Consider the following 25,795-nt stretch of genomic DNA (forward strand, 5'->3'; position numbering starts at 1 on the left):
TGAACTTAAAGCCCCTCCACACACACACTTTTTTCCCCTCTCTCTATCTCACACACATCCCCTTAGGCCATGTCTGCAAAATGATTTAAAATAATCTTGTATCTTTCTTAAGGTTACTACCTTTTATGTTGGCCCTGCAGTCCAATGTCTTTAATAGCTGTCAGAAAGTGAAAAAGAGAGGGCGGATGATGCTTGCTGTCATAAACAAAAGTGATAGGCTAAGCTTGAGCTGTTTCAAGGTTGTTCTGCCGGACAAAACTTCTGGAACTTTCTAAAATATAGCATTTCAGCTTATATCCAGTGATTATTGAGATACATCCAGCCTCTCTTCTGTCTCCAGAACCTTTGAAGAAGTTCAGATGCAGAGGAGTGGAATCTGTTCCTTGAGCAGGGAACGTTTTAACAGTATGTGTAAAACAGACTCTTGGATAAGAATGAAAGAATATTTCTACAGGATCAAAATCAAAAGCTGTCCAGAGTCCCTCTGGATAGTGACAGAAGTAGGCTATTAATTCATGAATTAGTTTTTAAAAATCTAATGAACAGAAGATTTTTCCAGGTTTGGAACTCAAGCAACCTGATGTTCCAATTAGCCTGCTACCAAATACCCTGTTTTCCCCAAAATAAGACCTTCTCAGATAATAAGCCAAATCAGTCTTTTCAGTGCATGTGCTAAACTAAACCCTCCTCCAAAATATTGCAACACAGCAGCAGCCATGAGGTGACCACGCTCACCACCTCCTGAACCTCAAAAATAATAAGACTTTCCCAAAATAAGGCCAAGCACTTATTTCCGGGAGGGGGGCATTTTCTTATTTTCTTATTACTGTCTTATTTTTGGGAAAACACGTTAGTTCTTTTCCTCCAACTGACTGGTTACTATGCTTCTATGATTGACAATGAGACTGGACTTACTCTTTCTGCAATTACTATATATATGTTGGTTGGTTGGTTGGTTGGCTGGCTGGCTGGCTAAGGAAATATTGTCCTTATTGTCCTCTTGCTCAAGGTCATTATTCCCATTGGTATACAGAAAACTGCACCTCAGCAGCAAGTTATTTTTTTTTTCCCAGTGGAGAAGAGAGAGAAGTTTGTGTATTCAAACTGGTGATGTGTAGAACTAAATTCTTTGCTCCTGCTATTGTTTTCTCTTCCCAGAATTGACCAATTGCTGTGTTGAAAGTAGTCAATATTGCTTTCTGTAAGTGCAGCAATGTTGAGTCATTGCTAAGTTTCAGGAAAATGCAGGTGGTGTGATGCCAGCTTTAATCTGACATACTTTTCTCCTGTCACAAGTATGGGAGGAAAGCATCTCCATGCTGCTCCATGATAAGCACATAAATACAATTGTTTGAATAGATCAATACCTTTTATGGGGTAGGTGTTTAAAAGGATAGAAATTGTGGTTGTAAACAATCATTCTGACTGGCTAGGTGACTAATGTGTCCATTTTCACACTATAACATCTTTTTTTTTTACTTTAACTCCAATTTAACCTATGTCACATTTTTTTTTCATTATCATATCAATAAATAAGATCTACTATCCATTAATAGAAGGAGCCACTCCATGAAGATTTTTAAACTATCATGTTAATTTTTCAAATAGTTCTTTTTCATAAGTGTTGATGGATAAAGGGAGTCTATAAAATTTAATAAAAACCCATTTTACTTATTTTTATAGCCTAGATTTCCACAAACATATTGCATTCAGCTCCATGGTGAAAGTGTAGACTTTCACATATTTGAAATAAATAAATAAATATACAATCAGTATGCATATTCTATATTGGGTTTGCGTGACTAAAAGTATAATATCCTTACTCTGAAATGAACATAAGCCAAATAACAAGTAATTACTTAACCGAAACTACAAGGCATTTGATATTTACTGAGTCAGTAAATAGAAAAGATTTTTTACCGTACAAATGTAAAAATTCTGTGGTCAATGAAGCAGAGCAGAGAATGTACATATTAAATGGAAAAGTCATACCGGCCAGAAAGAGAACAGAACAGATGTTGCTAAGCAAAAATATCTTGAAGCCATCAAGGAACATTATCAAACGCATCTTATTAAAAAGCAGGATAAAATATAAAATCTTGAGCTTCACATAACATCTTATAGTTCTGGTTACAGGGAAATAAATTATTACAGTTTAGAATAATTTTAGGTTATGCATTATGTCTTGGAATGATCAGATAGCTTTTTTCCATTTCTTTTTGAATAATTTCTGGAAGCAGTGAAAAATTTGAAAATGATTTCTTCATTATTCAGGTATGTACCTGACTATCAAATAGCCACACTTTTCTATATTCAGTGACATAATAAAACATCTCCTCCTCATAAATATTTAATTATTAATTATTATGTATTATGTATTTTGGAGTCATGATTTGGTGCCATCCCTATCTTTACTCCAAAAAAATTATTGCGGTTGTGAGGTTTTGAACTCAAAATCCTTCTTAAAGCCAATGTATTCCTTGCATAAAAGGATACATCAAGAGTACATAGAACTATAGACACCAGGAGCAAACAGTACAAAATATTTATACTGAAAGTACTATTAGAAGTTTGCATGAAACTGATTTTTTTAAAGTGAACAATACAGTTCTCTTTACAAAACTCTTTTCGAAGTGTAGAGGTTTGAAGAAGGCAAGTCTCCAACAGATGGCGATATTGAGATTCCTGTATTCTTCAACCCCTTTAACTCTGAGATCCAACTTTTCAATTGAGAATTATTTTTAGACTGTGCATGATAATGTTTTTATTAAGGAACATATATTAATCTGCAAAGCATGTAGGTGTGAGATGATGAAAGGCCTATGGTCTTTAGAGAAATGTACGGTACCCATGGAAACAGTTATAGAAACAACCTTATTGGCATCACAATATGAATTACCTTCTGAATACTTCCTTATGCTTCAGTACGTGAACATATATAGATGCTCAGGATTTTGCTGCTGCAAAGTTATACCTATGCCATAGTATGTAAATAATTCTCATTTTAACATGATTTCATTTAGAAATAAAGTTTGTCTAGAAGTATTCCTTACATTCATTATCTCTTTAGAAAAGAGTGTTTAGTTAGTTTGTTTATTAATTTATTTTGGATGCTTTGAACATTTAGTTATTCTTATTTACCATTTCTGTTTTAACCGGTTTAAACTACCGACTATCCTTCCTTCTTTCCTCCCTCCCTTCCTCCCTTCCTCCATCCTTCCTTCCCTCCGTCCCCCCTCCCGTTATTTTACTAGCAAACAAACTAACAAAACATTTGGGTCTTAATAATGCAATGTAACCTTAAAAGGAAAAAAATGTTTTTGTTCTACATGAAGCAACTCCAAAACCTCCAATAAACCTTTATTGAAAGTTGTTACATACATACATACATACATACATACATACATACATACATACATACATACATACATACTGTGCTGATGAATAAATAAAAGTAGAGTAGTATAGATCTATTTCAAGCTATTTAGCTCTCATCAGGTAGCCATACCCTTACTGGGAAACTGGCCTGTATTACATATCAGGCAGTTGTATTAGCCACCAAGCAACAGGCTCTCCTCCTTTATCAGCTAAGCCAGGGAAATAGATATGTATTGTGTCACAACCCCTGGTATGCCCAAATATGCCCACATATATGCTCAAATATGCCCACAGAAGGAGAGCCTGTGGCTTAGTGGCTAATATAATTGTCTAAAATGTAATACAGCCCAGGTTTGATTCCCAGTAAGGGTATGGCTAACTGATGAGAGTTAAATAGCTTGAAATAGATCTGTACTAGTCTCCCTTTATTTATTTATCAGCACAAATGCAACACAAATGTAACAAAGGCAACGTAAAAAATGGCTTCCTGCCTGGATGGCTCCTAGGGTGATCCAAAAGACAGAAAAAGGGAAGCAGTATGCTCCCTCCCATATTTGGGCATACCAGGGGTTGTGACACAACACACACACACACACACACACAAAAGAAAAGCATAAAAAATAAAATAGAACAAGTGCCAAAAGCAGTTTAGATAAGAAAGAAATCAGAAACTCGGAAAGTTAAAGAAGAGACTTCCAATTTTCTTTACAACAGTTATAAACAATCTTTTACCATTCTCCCCCCTCCCCGAATTGCTTTATATAGTTCTTGTCTTACAATATTCAACCCTCTTTAATCAGTGAAACCAGCAAATTCATTTTTGTCCGTATTGAAAAAGACCTGAAAATGTTTCCAATCAACATCCTATTTTCTATTAGGAATGTTTATAACAAAGGTATTTAAACAGCTCCCTGGTTCTGCTGATCAGAATTCAATCGTTAGAAACATGAGGTAGAAGTTGGAATGTGAAAGAATCAGGTTAGGTATACATAGAAAGAGATACTATGTATGCATTAGAATGCAGGTATTAGAATGCTAGATAAGTTGACATTCTAGAATATGATGGTCAAAAGTAACTGGAGAACACTAGCACTGTTTATAATAGTATATATGTTATTTGTTTTCACTTTTGTTTTATGGCAAGTGAAATGCCAGGACAATTACACTGTATTTAATATATTTATATGTAAACAATAAAAAAAAATATTTTAAAAAAGAATTTGGACAGGGTTAAAAGATAGCTTTTAAATTTAGCTGCAAAAGCAGCTGAATTCTGATACTATTTGCTGAATTCCGATACTATATGTAGTCTTCTGACTGAAGTTAAAATAAATGCTCACTGAAAGGCAAAAAAAATTATGCCGACTTTTTCAATTTCCCAGCATAGTTTATGTTTTGAATATTTTGAAGAATATACATTTCAGAGGAGTTTTTTCATGTATAAATTCAAAATAATGTTGAATAAAAATGCGACATCTTAAAAGATAAATAAGCTTCCATGATACATTCATTTTCATCACATTTATTTTATTCCAAATACTCAAACAAATTATATGCCATTTGTCTACATCCTCTCTAATTTCTCAAATTGGTAATAAATCGGAAAAAAACAAGTAGAAATCACCGTGTCAAAATAAAGAAAAGAATAACAACACAAATTCCAATTCCAGTTTATCAAATTATTGAAATTCAGTGTTAAGATTGATTTATTCCAATTCACAGAGGAAAAAACAGGATCATAAATTCACACATTATCAAAATAATTTTAGGCAAGAAATTGTATGGTTTATCAAGGAATATGTCATCCACATACAAGAGAATCATGTTTCCTCTCTGCTTGTTACAATTCCTTTAATAGCTTCAGAATTCTTATAGCTCAAATCTGCTTAAGTAAATTTTAAAAAAGAAAATGGGAGAATCCTTGATGTGTTATTACCATATACATTTAAAAAAGAGATAATTATTAGTGATTAAGAATTGAATTTTAAAAAGGATAACTGGTATATAAAATTGGGGAAAATGAAAGTAAACCAAATCCTGCTTCAGAAATCTCCAAGAAACCATATAAAAAGCTTGTCAGTATCCAGAGAAATAATGGTTGATGGATTATATCCATTTTGTACTAAAATAATTACATCAATTAACAACATATTATCACAATCTTAATGGCTCCATTTAAATGCAACTTAGGCTATTTGCAAATAATTGAAAGAACAAGTGCTAAACTATAGCCCAATTAACATCCATATTTATCATGGAAATAGGTAGGCACGTTATCCAGTTTAAAAAGCATCCCAAGATTAATTAAAACTACAGTATACATTCTATTTGTCTATAGATATTGGAGCGTATTTGTAACAAAAAGGGGATAAAATCAATTGGAAAACTATCAGCACAAAGCTTCTTTCAATGTTATAGATTGTTTTGTAGAGAAAAGTGAACCAAGATTAGTAACTAGGGGACTAACCTTGATAAGTATGGGAATATCCTATGTTCCATAGAAAACAAAAGAGGCAAATACAATATCTGTTGTGGCCCGGCAGGAGCCGTTAGAGTTGTCGCCAGACTCCGACAGCAAAGGGGCTGATGAGTCGGCCTTGGAGGAGGTGGAGGACCCTGGACAGGGTGTCGACGCCGAGCAGGGCAAGGAGAGACTGGTTGGCCACCAGGTGGCGGCAGAGCATTGGATCAAAGGGAATGTTCCTGAAAGCATTTGGGAGTTGTATCAGGATGCATGCAGGCTTAGGTCTACTCAGTGTAAAGGACAAAGGAATAACTACAGGAGAATGATTGCGAGCAGCTGTTGCTCATTGGGATCTTCGCCTGAGTATAAAGAGACTGCTGGTGCCACGCCCTGGTTGCAGAAGTCAACTTTCCATTCCGTTCCTGTTCTAGTGATTGTCTTGTTCGTGTGCACACATCAAGAGAAGCCAACTTGGATAAGTGGTTTTGACATAAGAGAAGCTGGGTTTGCATTTTGTTATGAGTTATAGGACTTTTGCCAGACCTATTATCTTGTTTATTTTGGGCTCACAGCCAGCAATAGCCGGGACTGATTAAAAGAAACCTTTTGAGTTACGTGGCTTTTGACTTTCATTCCTGGACGGAGAAAGGGGGTCAGAACAGATATCTACTTTAACACCAAAAAAGAAAACCACCAGGATAACCATCCCAAGACATAAAAAATGTGAGAAAACAGAAATGAGAAGTAAATGGAAGGGGAACACAAACATTCTAAATTTTTGTTCTGAAGCAATCATATAACAAAGCAATCCCAACATCATCACCTTCTCTTTCTCTTCCTCCTCCTCTTCCTCTTATTATCAAAAAGAAAGAAAAATTAAAAAGACAAAAAGAAAATGTACTTTATGCACATATCATACACACAAATGCACACACATCCATATACAGGCATGATGAAGGCTTCTTCACTGAAGAATATGAGCTGGTAAATAGATGTTTCTAAACATCCGAGTCAGCATAATTTTTTTCTAATGTAGCAGAAGGACCACTGAACAACACACTTGAGCTATAATCTTGAGCAAAATCAGAAAACAAAGAAGAAAAGTGTGTAAGAACAAAACCCAACCATAAAGGCTAAAGTTTGACTTGTATTTCAATGACAAATACAGAAAACCAGTGGTTTTGTGGTTTGATATATTTCTGTACAATATTGTTTTTAAAAAATGTATTCAGAAATATTTATGAGTTGCTCAGAGTTGCTTGAACTGCAAGATGGGAGGCAAATAAATTTGATTAAAAAATAAATATTTACAGAATTGGGTAAGGGGGGGGGGAGGTTCTTGTTCTTAAAAAAAAACCTTAACCCCAAAGATTGCATCTTTTTACAACCTGAGAAAGTGTGCTAAACAATATGTTTAACAGAGCCAAAGAGATCATATTTCTTCTTCTTTGTATTTCTTGTTATGTATTTAGTTGGAATTCTATTTAGTTGGAATTCTATAGTCCCTGAGATGATATTTCCGAAACCATAGGACAGAGAGCAAGGGTGAGTAAAACTTTTCAGTCTGGAATCAAATTTCTGGTTGCTGAGGAATGGAGGGAAGGGTGATTTTGTAGTACAAACAGAATCATTTCTTTTTCAGCTAAGCGAGTCTGAAAATGCCATCACACTGAATAGGAGAATCTAGACAACCACCAGATGTTAGTAGTGCGGTGAAGGGCTGTAAGACAAAAGCATAAATGTTATAAAGATGCCATCTGCATATCTAGTCATTAGCAGTGAAAGAAAATTCAGCTGTCAGTTTGGTCAGAATCTATACATGAAGGTACTGCTACGGTATTATCCTTTGAGTCTGGCAGAAAAATAATCTGCTTGCTCCTTAGTAAAATAATAGACAGTTCCTTTTGCGAGGAATTTAATACTTCCTATCTTCTGGATAATGGACACAGCAATAACTGGAGACAGAAGAAGAAAAGAGAAAGAACCTGAGAACATTACAAAATATTAAAACCTGCAAGAGAAGTAGAATGACCATGGCAAAAGAAAGCGAAGATAGTACCAATAGTAAGAAGTGCCTTGAGTGCAATTCCAGAACATCTGGAGTGCCACTTGAACACTATTAACACTGACAAAATCACTATCAGTTAGTTTGAAAGAGCAGCTTTACTTGGGGTAGCTTACATCTTGTGACAAAACCATTAATGTTATTAAACAAGATCTATCTATCCCAAGTCCTTGGAAAGGAATTGATAGGTGGACAAATCTAGTCTAAACATCTGGTTGACTGTGTCACCAACTATGCTTTCATGTCAGCATCAAATTAGGTTACATTGTGCTAACATGAAATCACCATTATTATTGTTGTTGTTGTTGTTGTTACATATATCTAGGCCAGAATATATGTATTATGTAGGAAAATATGTTTTCCTTTCAAGTTGTAATAATCTTATTTCCGAAATTTTTTTTAACATAACCAGGTGCATGCTTTATTTAAGCTCTGTTCTTTACAAATTATATCACAGAAGCTGTTTTTGTTCTGATTATTTTAATGTGTCATTCTATATGGTAAACTCTTCTCAGTGTTTGTAAATTATTATCCAAACAACCAGAGGGAAAAAAACCCGAAACACAGACATGGTAATTTGGCAGGCTGCAAAATCCTGCAGGCTTTTGATGCAGAAATCTAGCAGGGATATATAGAAAAGAGTTCATATAACTTCTCTTCTTTACAGCTTCCTTCTTGCCCACTGATGGAAAACAAAATATTCTTGTGGGTGTTTGAAGAGCTTGAGTTACTGTGACCTAGGAACTACTTTTTCAGTGATTAAAATGATTCAGATTTCAGCAATTTGAAACTCTACATTCCCTATAGTCTAGTGTTTTTCAAACTTGGCAACTTTAAAGTTTATGGACTTTGACTCCCAGAATTCCCTCTGCAAATTATGATGGTTGGGGAATTCTGTGAGTTGAAGTCCCCGCATCTTAAAATTGTCCTCTTTGAGAAACACTGCAAGGTTTCCCTGTGTTTATGCATGGCTAATAATACCACCCTCTGTTATTCAAGATATGGGTGCTTTGTATAATTAATGGAAAAAGAAGTGTTCCTGCTTAAAATTCTGCAAAAACAGAAGACATAATATTTTATTATAATTTTACTATTACAGTGTAATAAGTAGATATATTATTGCAAGTCTTGCACACACTTTAATGATCAAAGCCCTACGTTCCTACCCACATTCAGGTGGTAATTTACTTGCTTTCCCTTCAGGGTTATTCTACATATTAGCATGGGCTTCCACAACAGAACTAGAAGGAGTTATGTCTGCCTGGCATGGAGTATTGATTAAAAATGAAGTATTTCCCAGTGACTATTCCATGTCTTTCCAATGAAGATGTAAGGCGGATCCAATCAAAGTGATGAGGAAAACACTTGCATATTCTTTTTCCAGAGAAGAACCATGTTTAGCAAAAACAAAAACGTGCAACAATTCTCAGTAACCAAGCATAGATATTCAGATATCTAGTTCAGATATTACTCTTATAAAGACTGCCTAGTAATATGGCGGACAAGTTAATTACTTGCAATCTTGACTCTAACAAACCCATATATTTGTCCTGAGTAGCCTTTTAATTCAAATAGACCCTTCATAAAAACAGAAAATCTGTTTTATCATGTTTTGCTATGGCACAAAAGGCTCTATTCTCACTCAGAGGTACATTTAGTAAAATCTCTGCTCGGCATAGGGAAAATGGCAACAGTAATACATATGAAGCAGTAGTGGGATTCAATTTTTTTTATTATTACCAGTTCTGTGGGTGTGGCTTGGTGGGTGTGGTGTGGTGGGTGTGGTGTGGTTTGGTGGGCATGGCAGGGGAAGAAGAATACTGTAAAACCTCACTCCAGGGGAAGGTTACTGCAAAATCCCCATTTCCTCCCAATCAGCTGGGACTTGAGTGGCAGAGAATAGATGGGGGCGGAGCCAGCAAGAGGTGGTATTTACCGGTTCTCCAAACTACTCAAAATTTCCACTAATAGCTCTCCAGAACTGGTCAGAACCTGATGAATTCCACTTCTGATATGAAGCTATATAAAGCAAGTGAAAATAGGCCAAGGAATAAATAGTTTCACTATGTCTACATAGCACCCCAATAGGGCATATATTGATGAGGAAAACTTGAATTTTAAGACAGGATATTTTATGCAATTTTACTAGCATGCCTTTATTTACATACCAATCAGACAACTAAGGTAATAGGATAACTAATCTAGGCTTTAAAAAAATATAAATAAAGGTTTAAGCTAATTAACTCATTTCTCCTGTTTTAAGAGTGTTCTGAGGAATAGGCAGGATGGAAAATTAAACCTTAACTGAGGTGACAGAAGTGAGGACCACTAAGTTACTATTTATGATATGTAATCATTGACAATAAATTATTAAGCCATGAAAAGATCTCCAGATATGATATAAAAGTGCCAGTCTTAAGAAAGATAAATCATATAATTTTGGAGCTTTATTGTGTAACATATACAGGTGGGCCTCAACTTATTAATTCAGCAATTGTTTGACAATGCTAAAAAAAAATTAACTTACCATGCCCAAAGTTACCACTGTTGCAGTGCCTCAGCAGTCACATGATCAACATTCAGGCCCTTGACAGTCCATCTGCACTTACAACCATAGGGTGCTTAGATCTCCCCCCACCCACCAATCTCCACCTCCCATCTCAGTCCTTTTGGTTGCCCTGCATCTTGTAAGAAAGTCAGTTCAAATTTAAAAGGCAAATCGGTTTAAGTACTGGAGGAGTTTTAGAGAGCAAAAATCAGGAACAGTCAGCCAATAGATCAGCGTGGTGTATCAAATCAAAAATCAAAGCATCAGTTGCATAGGATTTCAAGTAATAAACATTGCTCGCAAGTAGTGGATTATGGTTCCACCACAAAACCGCGGTAGACAAAAGTGCGGTCGATGAAAGCGCGTATGTGACGTCATCACAGCGCGACAAAAAAGATCGAAAAATGTAAAAATAAAGCGAAAACCTTACCCTAACCCCCCCCAAACCTAACCCTAAACCTAACCCTAAACCTAACCCTTAACCTAACCCTAAACCTAACCCTAAACCTAACCCTTAACCTAACGAAAAACCTAACACTAACCCTTAACCTAACGCTAAACGTAACGCTAACGCTCTAAACTTAACCCTAACCCTTAACCTAACCCTGACCCTAAACCTAACCCTTACCTTTATGTGAATGGGCTTGCTGTAATTTAATTTTTATTTCAATTTTTCGATCTTTTTCGTCGCGCTGTGATGACGTCACATACGCGCTTTCGTCGACCGCGCTTTTGTGGAACGCGGTTTTGACGGGTCACGGTGGATTATTTCTGAAGTAGGCTTAATTTAGCTAGTACTTGTCAAGATTGGCCTGGCTGCAAAGTCATCCAGAAATTCTGGCTTACCTCATATAGCTTTCACTCTTGAGCCTTTTTCCCTTGGGGGTGTATCTTCAGCATCTCTCCATCGTCTAATATTTGCTCCAGAACTGTTATTATTCTTGCAACCTGGATAAATGCATCAGAGATCTTAGCTCAAAATCCAAGCTAACAAATCTGAGGCAGTTACAACTTATTCTGACTCAGGCCTTGTAACTGTACTGATCATGTTTAGTTCAAATGAACCATGATATTTTTGGAGATCTGGAAGTCATCTCTTTGGGGTTTGTTTGTTTGTTTGTCCGTCCCATGTTTCCTGCATCAAGCAGATGGCTGAACTTGATAAAAGATCTGATCTATAGTTCTATAATTACTGGCCTGTCTCTGTTGCCGTTATCTGCCTACTTCTTTGTGCTCCACCTCCCTGGCTGCTGCTATTGATACTTATTCAGTTTTGAGTACTGCCATTGCTTCTATTTGACAGTACATCTCTCCTATACTTTTAGCAGCTGCCTAGTGTGACAGTGTACCTCTAGCTAAGTGGGAAATTGAGCAGCTGCTTGCAGAATCAGAGCCAATCTTCTGCCTATATCTCTTGGCTAGTGTTTCTAGCCAAGTGAGAATTGTGAGGATTGCATTAAACAACTTACACTGAATTAATTGTACCTTACTACCAGCCTTTTCTTCAAAGTTAGGAGAAAACAAAGCTGTCATTATCAGCATCATAAGCAAAAATCACTTGTTAATCATCTAAGAGACTAAAAGTACTTAAAAATTATCCATCTATTCATAGATATAATTTCTGAGAAATACATATATGTACATATCTTAAAATGGTTTCTTTTCACATAGCCATCATCAGAATTCTGAAAAGGACCAGGCATGCGGCATGTTGTTGTTTTTTACTTATTTTTGGCACAATCCTGTAGAGATGAGTCATGATATGATTCATTTGCTTAGTATTATAAACAATATTTCAATATCAGTCAAGATGATACCGTTGTTCCCTGCTGCTTACTAAAGATTTTACTTCACTTGAACTTGAGGACATGGCAAGTCTCATGCTATTTATGTTATGAATTATTAACAATTTTTTGAACTAGTACAGCAAGAACAAAAGTTTCTCTGAAGAATGTTAATTTGCTAAAGATTTTTTTTATAATGGCCACATTATAAGTTGAAATGTGTTACATATTTAACTAACAAATAGACCAGATTTTTATTACTAATCCATCCTATTTTAGGAATAAAATTGTTGTTTGTATAGAATCTTAGTCATCTTTCTTTGAGAAGGTATTTAGGAGCCAGATGTTGTTACATGAAATCTTGTTATATATCATCCTTATCAGACTCCTTAAAAGTTTAGTTGTCATATTTAGAAGAAATCTTCTAAAATAAAACAAGTAAAAGTTTAAAATACTTTAAAATACTGCACTGGTAAGGGGTATATATTCACAATTAATCATAGTTGAAAAGTTTGTTAGTACTCATGAAATATGCATGTCATAATGGTTTAGTGTTTCAGTACTTTAAGAAAATGTTAATTATATTTTCAATTTTGTGGAAAAAAGTGGAACTTTAGCAAATGTACTGGACACAGATTTTTATGCTTTCCCTAATGTATATGGATGAATTCAGCATTAGACCAGTTGCTCTGCAACAACATGCACGCAATCTAGATAACAGAAGTATAACTAAGTTTAGAAAGCATCTTAAAATAAATACATATCTTCAGATATCCATAACAAAAGTGTCTACTTCAGCTTACTGTCCTAAAGTTACTGGAGTATTGCAGTAGATTTAGAGTAAATAAAGTTTTTGTATATTTGATCACCTATCCCAATTTATTAGAAATTTGTATGGTCAAATGTAAAAGTAATCCATTGATAGAAATCTTGATTTTATTTGGACAGAACCAGAGTGGTGGCTGGGCCATCATCTTGCCATATTATCCAGTATTCCTTTAGGTGTGTGACCCTGATTGGGACTGATGTGTTCTATAGGATGCTATTTCCAGCAGTGGGATTTACTTACCTTCCCTACTGGTTCGCAAATGTGAATGTGCCTTCTGCGCATGCGCAGTGCTTGTGCATTATGTTGGGGCGGGTGGGTGGAGTCTCCCACAGCCACGGCTACTGGTTCGCCCGAACTGGAGAAAACTGGCTGAATACCACCTCTGGCTATCTTCCTTTATAGGCTAGATATTAGAGTTCCTTAGGGTAGCTTTAATAATTCCATGAATCCAGGAATTTAATTTCTCATTGATGGCAGGAACATTGCTGGTAGTCATAAAGGAAGTTGTGGTGCAACCACTCCTTACGACACTCTCCCTGGATCCAGATGTGTTAGAAAACTAATGCCCAGCCTCTAGCCTTCCTTTGGTAAAGAATGTTGCTAATACAACAGTGAAGGTTCAACTAAGGAAGGTGGATCATTTAGACATTTGCTAGTCTGAAGAGATTCAGTAGACTTCTTAGTAGCAGAGTTCCCTCTGTAAATGACTTCCTAATTTAGATAGATAGAAATCTAATTAGATAGATCTCTACTCTTAGGGTATTTGGATCACCATGTAATACTATGAACAAGGTTTATGTTATATGTTTTATTATTTTAAATCAACCATTTATGATTTAATTGTTTATTATATTACTTGTGAAGTGATGGGAATCTTTTGGGATTATATAATATTATAAATATAATAATGAAAAATAGAATAAAAGGATGACACAGTTGTTGAATTCATGCCAGATATCGGTCAAGGTTCAAACCAGCTAATGAAGCGAAAACAAATACATAAAATCAGGAATGCAATTAGTTTTCAAACAAGACTCGTCTAGCACTAAGTGCAAAAGCCTTAGTGCTGATTTGCTTAAGTGAGGTTCCTGCTCATTTCTTATTGCCACCTGATGTCATGATCATCAGTTCTTTCTGATGACAATTATGTGTATGGTACTGGCTCATAATGGAAGAAGCAAATTATTGATCCTCTAACGTTGGTGATGTATCCATAACATGCCTAGTATGCAGTTTTTATCTTGCACATATGAAATAGTTGGTCCTACCTGATTTTGAAAAGGCCAGACTTGAAACCTTGCTCATTAAGCTTTAAGACAAGGTGTCACTTCTCAGATTATACTTTCTTATATGGGTGGTAGAAAAAATAGCCTATCTCATATGAACGTTACTACATGACACAATGCAAGAGGAGCAGGAGTTGGTTACATAACTCCCCAAAAACAGTTGTTTGTACCAAAAATGCAATGAATAGGAAAAAGGGATCACTGGTCACTCCACTTCCATGTTCCACTCCTTTGGGAAGTTTTAAATAGTCTTTTATAAGTGCAGGCACATGCTTGACAGATTAAATGGGCCAACAAGGAGTTTGGTTGCCTGTCTGGCAGGTAGGCAGAACAAAGCTGTTATGCAACCAGCTATTTATGCAGTTTAGAGATCATTCCATAAGAGCATTGGAGAGAAAATAAAGGTCTGTCATTCGTCTAACCTATTATTATATACAAAAAAAGGTGAAATCACAATTCCCAGTTTTTTTAGCTGGTGTTGGCCTTTGTATACATTGAGTTCTCCCCAGAACCTAAAATGTCATTATGTACTGATATAATTTACCATATATGCAGATTCAAGCAGTAATTAACAGTTGGAAATTCAGTCAATGTGCAGATTTTTTTGCTATGGCATTCAGAGGGCTGACAAACTATTGGAACCACCACAGCTGGTTTATGCCATAATCTTTTCATTTCAATTATCAGATCTTTATGTTTGATGATATTTAATTCTTGTATCACCACATCAATGATCCACACTGTCTTCTTTTCAACCACAGTTAAATCTGGTGTCTGATAAAGACCCAAGATTTTATTTGTTTGTATTGGAAATCCCACAATATTTTAATTTTCTCATTTTTTTTACTACTTTTTCAACTCTGTGTTCCCACCAATTATTCATTGTTGGCACTTGTAATTTTTAGAGATGGGAAACATTTTGGCAAATGTGTTATGCTGTTGTTAATCATCAGTTCATACAATCTACTATCTCTTCTGTCTCTTCGCACAATCTGCATTTTGAATCGCATGATGATTTTTCAGTTCTGCTCTTGATTGCATTAGTTCCAATAATTTGCTTTTCAGTAGCAAAAATCAAGCCTTCACTTGCTAGTTTTAATTTTCCAACTTGTAAGCTATTCACAGGTTTTACATTTATTCATTTCCTCCAGTGGTGGGTTCCCGATCCCGTTCCAACTGGTATGGTTGGAACGGGCCCGGCGACGTCCACATGGACGTGTGCAGCGTGCAGCACGCAGCATGCACAGGCATATTAATGCCTCTGTGAGCCTCCACGATACTCCAGCTCCGTGGAGCATCGCACAGGCACTGTATGCTCCATGCGTGTGCGCAGAAGCGCGGAAACCTTAAAAGACAGGTAAGTGTGGGGCCTCCAGAGCACTGTATCAGAACAGTATCCGGTGCTCTGGGCAGGCTCCGGTATGCCTGTACAGGGGCGTACCATGTGCAACCCACCACTGCTTTCCTCACAATCTTTTGTAGGAATTGATCAACGTTTACTGCAATCATATACCTTTTGAATGGATTTAAAAGAAATATTTAATAGAATAAAACAAATAATCCTAGCTTTATGATTCACAATTTTTATCAAGGAGGAGACTTCTTTGCTTCTTTTTTAACGTATATATACAGAGGGAAGCTTACATTTTAATTCATTATAAGCTATTTCAACAATAAAAGTATATTATGCCATTTGTAACTCTCATGCTTGCATTCATTCTAAGACTGGTTTAATGCACCATTCCCTGGTTATCTCTGTCATAGAATCAATACCGAATGTTAAAACTCTCATGTTGTCTCATTATGTTTTCTTATTTTCTTGACAAAGATGGGAAATACTATGAAATTAATCATGACATTATGGACACATGATGCAGAAGGGCAGCTAAAAAGCCCAAATGCCTTCTGAAAAGTTTAAGGTGACAGGAAAACTTGGATATTGATTTTTTTTCAGTTGTTCACATGATCATTGCAAATTGACTTATAAATGTCAAGTGTATAGATTATTGTTCTTCTAATTTGCATACCCATTTAGAATTACTGATAAGTAATAAGTGCAATTAAAAATTCGCACACATAACTCTTTACTGGCTTTCTCATAAATTAATTACTCAATATTTGAGTTTCTCATTTAAATAAATGACATCTATATTTTATTTCATTTATTATAGTTTATTTATTTCATCAAGCATGTATTAGATAACATATATAAGTATAAACATGATTTTGTATACATGAACTGGATACGAGTAAAGAAAACACTAGGACAGGGATGGTGGGCACGTTGATGCGCTTATGCATGCCCCTTAATGCACCAACATGCCTACCACCCTTGTCCTAATGTTTCTTTTTATTCGTATGCATAAAAAGTGCTATGTAATCTCTCTGAAGATGCTATAGAAATAGAAAATTATATCTATCACATGACAAATAAGATTTTTAAAGCCTGGGTGTCAGGCTTACTAGCAAGGCTCTAGTAAAATTTTCTAGATGCTTGAGTCACCTTGACTTAGTTGGATTCTATACTCACACTTGACTTAAGGCTGTCAGATATCCAGAAGAGCAAGACTAGAGAAGTATATTTATTGCACACTATAAGATGTTTTTACTTGTATACTGCCCAGAATCTCCTTGTGAAGGAAATGCGTGATTTCTAAATTTGATTTTAAAAAAGTTTTTTAAAAAACACCACTAAAACATCATAGGAGTGAGATTAAAAAATGGTGATAAAATGATATCATTTATTATGAGTTTATCTCACAAATGATCCAAAAATTATGCAGGCACATAAGTCATGCCATTTGAACTTGACATCATGGCACATGCATCTCGAGCCACCTTTAGCCTGTACATGAAGCTCAACTGCTAGTTAAGTTTTTGCCCTGAGAAATTCTGGGTTTCAACCAGACATCCACACTCACTTTCATAATACTTGGTCTCATCAATCAGATTGATGAAATAAGCCTTCAATGCTGTTACTTTCACTGCTGAAATGATTAACAAACTAAAATTGAAAAGAGATGTCCAGATTCTATAAATGCTGTTATATATTCTATGATGTGATTTCCTGTGTCTCTATAATAATAATAAAAAATATTTAGTGATAAATTCCTTTCTGAAATTTTATAACATATTTCTGAAATATAAGGTTAATGTATGAAATGATAATGGCAATCACTATCTTTTATTTTAAGGAGCAATTTGTAACTCCTTCAACCATTCATTTTCAATTGATACTTAAGTGCAACAAAGTAACAGATTAACAGAGTTGGAAGGTACCTTTCAGGTCATCTAGTCCAACCCCACCACAACATATTCACACAAAAAGTCATAGTCACATAAACAGTATCATTATAAGTATGAGTAATTTTCAAGACAATAAGAACAATGTCACCTCACCTTAGCTAATATGGTTCTGTATGACAACTCTTTTGCCTTCTAAAAGGACCCTTCCAGAACAGTGTGTTCTGTTCATCTTCATCCATCAAGATATACTTTAGAAATAAACTTTCTTGTGAAAAAATAAGAAAACATCACCTCAAGTAGAAAAAGCTAGATTTTTAGTTTAAAACCAAAAATTCTAAAAAAACAAATTTTGAAAAACAAGCCGGCAACATATCAAAAAAGATGTATCCTTCTCTTTTCCTTCAACTTGCCTTAGAATGAAAAAATGGAGAGGGCTTTTAGCAACCACAAATGTCAGAATGCAAAAATGGAAATCACATGTATCAGAAAACAAAAGGATTCCCTTTTCATTCTAAGTCTTCTAAATGGGGAAAAGAGGGATTTTCAGTGCCCACGAAGAATACCTTGGCACACAAGGTTTATATTTACATAAAAATCAAAGCAGCAAAATAAAAGAAATCCCTCATTAAAAGGCATGCAACTTTATAATATGCCTATTTTTGCAATGCAATAACTTATTGTAAAACAGTCATTGGTTAAAATGTGCCAGGAACGTGACACTGTTTGTGGGAATATGTTACCACAGAAATGTAATCTATGCATTCTGTGTGGTTTTGAACATAATTGTGCATGGGCTATGGTTGCTATTCAAGTTTCCATGCTTATTGAGCAGGGATATTGGGTATATTCCTGGCAACATAGTGGTTTATCCATTACATTAAAATGCAGTTCATATTTCAAAATGTTCTCTCTCTCCTTTTTCCTTTTTCCCCCTTTTGCTTAAAATCACTGCAAAAATAAGAAACAAATGGCATAGCTATCAGCTCTCATTACCAATTGCCCAGTAAATGTAAAACCCCTAAAAATAGCCACAGGAAGCAATGATTTCTTCAACAAATTACAGGGTTGTTTATTTAGTGTGCTAAGTAATAGATTTTTGATCTAAGATAAACAGTTTTAAAAGTTACATTTATTTTGTTGTGAAAGGAAAAGGAAATTGCTATTCCCTACAGGCAGTTTTACCTTGTAAAGCAATCTGTCTTCAAACCCAAAATGAAAAAGAGCCAAAAGCTGAATTAGATGACAAGGCCCTTGAGATAGTGCTAGCTACTATGTTTGGTTGAGAACCACAGATGTTTCATATCATGCGTATCGGCACAAAGAACCCCGTGCAAATTTATATGTGCTGTGATCCAGAACCTTTCATGTGGAAATGCTCCCCCTCTTCTGTTGTCAAAAGAAAATTAGGACTGTGTCTGTGTTTCCTTTCTCATGTCATTTCCCCTACTTTATTGCTTTAAATATGGGGAGGACAACTGTTTCTCTATGGCTGTGGGGGAGAAGGAGAAACGGGGCTCTCCAAGTGGGACTTTCAACCAGTGTAGCTCATGATGAGGAATCCAGTGTTGTAGTTCCATAATCCAAATGCCACACTGACAATTGATAAGAAAACTTTCATCATCTGTTGAAGAATGGGAAAAACCAGTTTATGTACCTAGAAATAGAAGTTCACATTCTACATACCCCTTTTCCTACATCCTGGATCTGAAAAACAAAACCTAACAAAAACCTGACATTCGTTCTTTCCTGTTCATTGGAAACAATGCACATTGAGCAAATGTTTCTATTTAAAAAGCAAAACAAAGCCAACACAATTGAATAAATTGAATTTGTTCCACTATGGAAAAGAAAATGTTGTAGAAATCTTCTATTTAACTACTAAAAAGAGAAATATGTTGGAGAAAAGTGAAGGTATCCCAATATTGAACGCCAAATGTTGTTGGATGCACTAAATAGAGGAATGAACTCACTTCTCAGTTTTGTTTAAAAGCCAATAGTGCTTTTAAAACGTGAAATATTTTGCCATTTTATATTTGATTTAAAATATATATTTTTGTAAGGGTTTTTTTTTTACAAATTTGCAAAATGGGAGTTTTAATGTGAAAAGTGAGATTTAACCATCTCCATGGGGAGACAACATCATAACTTGTTTCAGTCCCAGTTATTCTGGGGAAGGGAGAATTCTTCTGCATTTAAAGAACAAACCCCAAATCAACCCAATTATGCTGCAGGTTGCTGTTTCTCTGGAGCAAATTGGAGAAGTTGCAGAAATGGATGTTTCCCAATCAGCTGAGGAACTGAGCAACAGGAAGGCAATGACTTCCATCAAGTTTACAGCAATGATGCAGCCTAAATTTACATCTACTACAACCGTCCTTCCATATTTCTAACGCATTTTTGGAAATATAATTTATTTCACAATAAAGTAAAGGTGATTTTCAAATACAGATAAGTATCTTTCTGATCATTTTCATTATTTTGGGGATTATAATATTTAGAAATATTTGAGAACTTTACTGATTTCTGCTTGCCCCCTAAAACTAAAGAACTAAAGAAATCAAAATCATTAAATTGAAAGAAATAACTTTTCTTTTTGAAAGTATTAATAGAATGAACCTTTTTCATGGGAAAACTGTCTTGTTTACATATCAGTGGTTTAAAAAAAATCCTTGATGGCCAGAGCACAAAATGGCTACTTTCAAGGGAATATTTGCTTTAGGAGCTTATAAAATCCTTGAATCTTTTAACCCTTTATTGGAATCAGAAGTTACTACTGAATATGAATAAATTTCTCCAAAGACAACTGAGATGGATTCACTGGATTTACGAAGGCAATTGGATGATCATTCAAAAACTGAAAAAGACATTTTGGATTAATTACCTTTTCAAATTGAAATATAAGATTTATTGTACCTCATGAAAACTACAGGAGGACTTGAACGATGTTAAGAATTTTGAGAAAAGGAAATATACTAGTAGAAAACTAGACTCAGAACTCTTATCTATGGGACTAAAGATGGTTGAGAATAAGGCAGCAAAAATATAATATTAGTGTATCTGTTTATGGTTAAATAATAATTCTTATTTCAGTTGATGTTGAATGGTTATCCAACTTGGATAGTATTTTTTTTAAGAAAGTCTTGTGGGGTAATAGATTTATTTTTGATATCTAAAAAAGAAATACATATTTTAGTGATGTTTAATAGTTTTTAATTTCTTTTTGATGGATGAAGGGAACTAGACTAAATAAAAATGGAACTGTGTATTTATATTAGTAATTTTGCTAGAACTTTTCTGATTAGTAAGGAGAGCTGACAATTTACAGATGAGTTTCTACAAAATTGGGTTAGATATGGAATGAAGTTATATCTGGTTGAATTTAAGAGACAATGATAAGTTGTTAATGAAGTTGGATTTTTTTGTGGAAAAACTAACAGAAATGTAATTTTTGATTTTGAAATTTGATGATCAGAATTATATAGGATCATAGAAATAATTGTAAACTATTTTTAATTTTAGAATAAGTTGGATTTATTTTTATCTATATCTGTACCAAAGAAATCAGAAGCCATTCTTTTTTCTTCACTTTTTTCTCTCTCTTTTTTCACTTCATTTTGCTTTTTACATTATTCTTTTTTCTATTTTTTTTCTTGCTATTTTGCTCTTTATGTTTTTGAAATTTAATAAAATCACTTTCTGCAAATTTGCAAAATAGAAAAAACAAATTGAGATCCACATACAACTCTCAGTGACTTAACATGTCACTACAAACAACCAGTTATGAATGTGGACATTTGTTTTGGATTACAACATCTGATTTCATATTTATTTCCTGGTAAGCAGAAGTATATTATTTGAAAACCATACGGATAGATCTTTTCACATGTAATTAAGCCTTTTTCTGTATAGGGATTTCAATTCAAGACATAGAATATTTTATCCAATCCAAACATAGAACTATGAGGAAGAATATGGTGATATGGAACACATAAAAATTAAGAAAAAAATAACTTAACTGGAAAACTATCAAAATCCATTTCTGGTCTAAACTAACAGACAGATAGAACATGAAGCAAAATCAAACATGTTAACTTATATTGTATTGTAGGTGTATTTACTATTGCAGGTTATGATACATATATTTATAAATACCTACCATTGTAAGCCAGCATCCCTTCCCTCCTGTTGTTAAATGATCTAGAAGAGAAAACATCTACCCCATCCTGTACTTCTTAAGGTACAAATACATACACATACAAATCAAGGGAAGTACAAAATGACAGCAAAATATAGAAATCTTACTTTGTTACACAAAAGAAAATAGAAATGCCTCCTATGACCACTGATAAAGGCATTGGAAAGAATTCCAGAAGCATCTCTTTGCATTTTTCCTGTTTGTCCCATAATCCTAAGAACATATTGAAAACTGCTGTTCTTTTAATAGAGAGCCCATTAAAAATGCATCATATTAATTATGGGGAAAATGAATAAATATATATTGTCGTGGAAAAATACCTATACAGAAAACATGAAAATATTAATGTTTGACAGTTTCTTTCTAGATGATCTTAATTATGCTAATTGGTCTGTTGACTGGTCAATTTCTTTACTATTTTTAAAATAACATTTTAATAAGTTCAAGTAATTCATAGTATGTTCAAGTCATAATTTTGCTAATAGGCACTTTACAATATTAATATAATCTCTGGAATCTACATCAATACATATACTTAATAATCTATAAAATATATTATATGAAGTAGGTTGTAAACTTTCCTAATTATATTATTCAGTGGAATCATAGTTTTGAATCAAATAAATAGCAAGGGCTATGAAAAATATTTTCTATGTTTCTCTCCAAATGATAGGAAAAAATATCTCATGTTCTTAACAATAAAATCTGCTCTAAACTTTATATGAAAAGTAAATCCAGTGAATCTAAGACTTACCAATAAATACATAGAATTGCTGTCTAAATATTCTATTAAAATATTTAGTCCTATTAGCAAATAGACAGAATTTAGGAGGTGAAATTTCCAATCTCTCTAGTAAAAAAAATAAATCACTTCATGACGTTTTTCCCAATATTGATTGATTGATTCAAGAAAAGAAAGGTGGAAGTAGATAACCATTGCCAATTCTTGGACAGTTGTTCTGCTTCAGTAATGAAGGGACCTACCAGAGATCTGATCATATTAGCTTTCTGCAGTTTATATGTAATCTCCAAAACTATTTTTTACCAAACAGAATTTTTATTGTAGAATTTAAGGTAAGAAGAAAAGGAAGGGCAGGGTACCCTGTCTACCAAATGAGAAATGCACTTGAGGCTCACCCATTGAAAAATAGGTGAGCACCAAATAAAAATGAATATTATTGTATAAAACGGACAAGAAATCTTGATCCAGCCTATTATGGTAAATCTGTCATGTCATCAATTCATGTCAGTCTGACCCTCCTCACTAAGATCTCCCTTGGACATCTCCCCAAGTTTGATCTGAATGTTCTGAGGTGTTAAATGGAGGTGACAAGTCAATGGGCCTACTGCTGAAGTCCACAGCCAGGCCTATTTACAAATTCTGGAGGATTTCTCTCCTTTAAATAATGCTGCTATTTGCATTTACCTTTTTATTGTCCTTGTGACAATTCCAGGAACTTGGCTGTGGGAAAAGATAATGTGTACTGTCTGTCATTGCTCTTTGGGTTTTAATATTATACAATTGTATCACAGCGGCCAATTATAATAAATAATTTCTCTTTATAATAATAAAATAATTTATTATTATTATACAATTGTATCACAGCGGCCAGTTGTTTCGCCAGACTTGGCATTGGTTACTAGTCGGGCCCCACCCAGGGGCCTAGAAAGTCGTAACGTATTTTCGTAACATGCATGCAGATCCAAGCAGTGCGGCTTTTTGCATTTGACTGATGGTGATTTTGTCAATTTTTAATTGTTTTAAATGTAATTCCAGTGCTTTTGGAATAGCACCCAGTGTGCCAATTACCACTGGAATTACAACTGCTGGTTTGTGCCATAATTGTTGATTTTCGATTTTTAAGTCCTGGTATTTTGCGATTTTTTCATGTTCCTTCTCGTCGACCCTGCTATCACCTGGTATTGCGATGTCTATGATTGTAACCTTATTTTTCTCAACCAGTGTGATGTCTGGTGTATTATGCGCCAGTATTTTGTCCATTTGTATGTGAAAATCCCACAAGATCTCGACCATCTGATTTTCGGTGACTTTTTCAGGCTTATGTTCCCACCAGTTTGTTGCTGTTTTAATATTATAATTTTTGCACAAATTCCAATGGATCATTTGTGCTACTGAATTGTGCCGTAATTTATAATCAGCCTGCGCAATTTTTTTACAGCAGCTGAGTATGTGATCAACAGTTTCATCAGCTTCTTTGCAAAGTCTGCATTTGGCATCATCAGAGGATTTTTCGATTTTGGCCTTAATGGCATTTGTGCGGATAGCTTGTTCTTGGGCAGGCAGGACTAGTGATTCTGTTTCTTTCTTTAATGTACCTGCTGTTAACCATAACCAAGTTTGTTCACTGTCCACTTTATCTTTTATTTTTTTCCAGAAATTGGCCATGCATTGCTTTGTTCTGCCAACTCTCCATTCTTGATTTTATTGCATCTTTTCTGTATTCTTGTTTCATCTGTTGGGCCTTCAATAGATTTTTGTTCATTATTATTATTATTATTATACAATTGTATCACAGCGGCCAGTTGTTTCGCCGGATTTGGCATTGGTTACTAGTCGGGCCCCACCCAGGGGCCTAGGACGTCGTAACATATTTTCGTAATATGTGTGCAGATCCAAGCAGTGCGGCTTTTTGCATTTGACTGATGGTGATTTTGTCAATTTTTAACTGTTTTAAATGTAATTCCAGTGCTTTTGGAATAGCACCCAGTGTGCCAATTACCACTGGAATTACAACTGCTGGTTTGTGCCATAGTCGTTGAATTTCGATTTTTAAGTCCTGGTATCTTGCGATTTTTTCATGTTCCTTCTCGGCGACCCTGCTATCACCTGGTATTGCGATGTCTATGATTGTGACCTTATTTTTCTCAACCAGTGTGATGTCTGGTGTATTATGCGCCAGTATTTTGTCGGTTTGTATACGGAAATCCCACAAGATCTTGACCATCTGATTTTCGGTGACTTTTTCAGGCTGATGTTCCCACCAGTTTGTTGCTGTTTTAATATTATAATTTTTGCACAAATTCCAATGGATCATTTGTGCTACTGAATTGTGCCGCAATTTATAATCAGTCTGCGCGATTTTTTTACAGCAGCTGAGTATGTGATCAACAGTTTCATCAGCTTCTTTGCAAAGTCTGCATTTGGCATCATCAGAGGATTTTTCGATTTTGGCCTTAATGGCATTTGTGCGGATAGCTTGTTCTTGCGCAGCCAGGATTAGTGACTCTGTTTCTTTCTTTAATGTACCTGTTTTTAACCATAACCAAGTTTGTTCACTGTCCACTTTATCTTTTATTTTTTCCAGAAATTGACCATGCAGTGCTTTGTTCTGCCAACTCTCCATTCTTGATTTTATCACATCTTTTCTGTATTCTTGTTTTGTCTGTTGGGCCTTCAGTAGATTTTTGTTCTTTACTTCGATTAATAGATGTTCTTGAGTGTCTTTTAAATAATCAGCCAGTGCATGTTTTTCTTCTTCAACTGTTTGCTTAACTTGTAATAATCCTCTGCCACCTGATTTTCGGGGCAGATATAGTCTATCAGTATCACCACGTGGATGTAAACTGTAGTGCATTGTCATTAGTTTCCTGGTTTTTCGGTCCAAAAGGTCCAAATCAGCTTGTGTCCAGTTAACTATGCCAGCTGTGTATCTTATAACTGGTATTGCCCAGGTATTTATGGCCTTGATTGTATTTCCACCATTCAATTTAGATTTCAAAATTTTCCTAACTCTGTTGGTGTACTCTCGCCTGACAATAGTTTTTACTTCTCCATGCTTGATGTTATCCAACTGCAGAATGCCTAAGTATTTGTAGGCTTCATTTTCTTTGCATTTAATTAGTTGGCCATTGGGCATTTCAATTCCCTCAGATGCAGTGATTTTGCCCCTTTTTATGGATACAGTGGCACATTTTTCCATGCCAAACTGCATTGAAATATCGGTGCTGAATACTCGGACTGTATTTGTCAATGATTGGA

At 34.9% G+C, this 25,795-nt stretch overlaps 1 protein-coding gene across 1 annotated transcript; it reads right to left on the reverse strand.

Moving 5' to 3' along the window:
• Nucleotides 1-23,458: 23,458 nt before the first annotated feature.
• On the reverse strand, nt 23,459-24,302 carry LOC148045350 (uncharacterized; the record flags this gene model as incomplete). The annotated part of the gene is given in 2 exon segments (XM_087715907.1): nt 23,459-24,184; nt 24,186-24,302. Coding segments are annotated over 2 exon segments (843 nt in total), but the record flags the coding sequence as incomplete, so codon positions are not given.
• Nucleotides 24,303-25,795: the final 1,493 nt, after the last annotated feature.

Source organism: Thamnophis sirtalis, unplaced genomic scaffold, assembly GCF_051295495.1.
Source record: "Thamnophis sirtalis isolate CommonGarterSnake01/CBP01778 unplaced genomic scaffold, rThaSir2_p1.2 scaffold_5, whole genome shotgun sequence".
Lineage (NCBI taxonomy): Eukaryota > Metazoa > Chordata > Lepidosauria > Squamata > Natricidae > Thamnophis > Thamnophis sirtalis.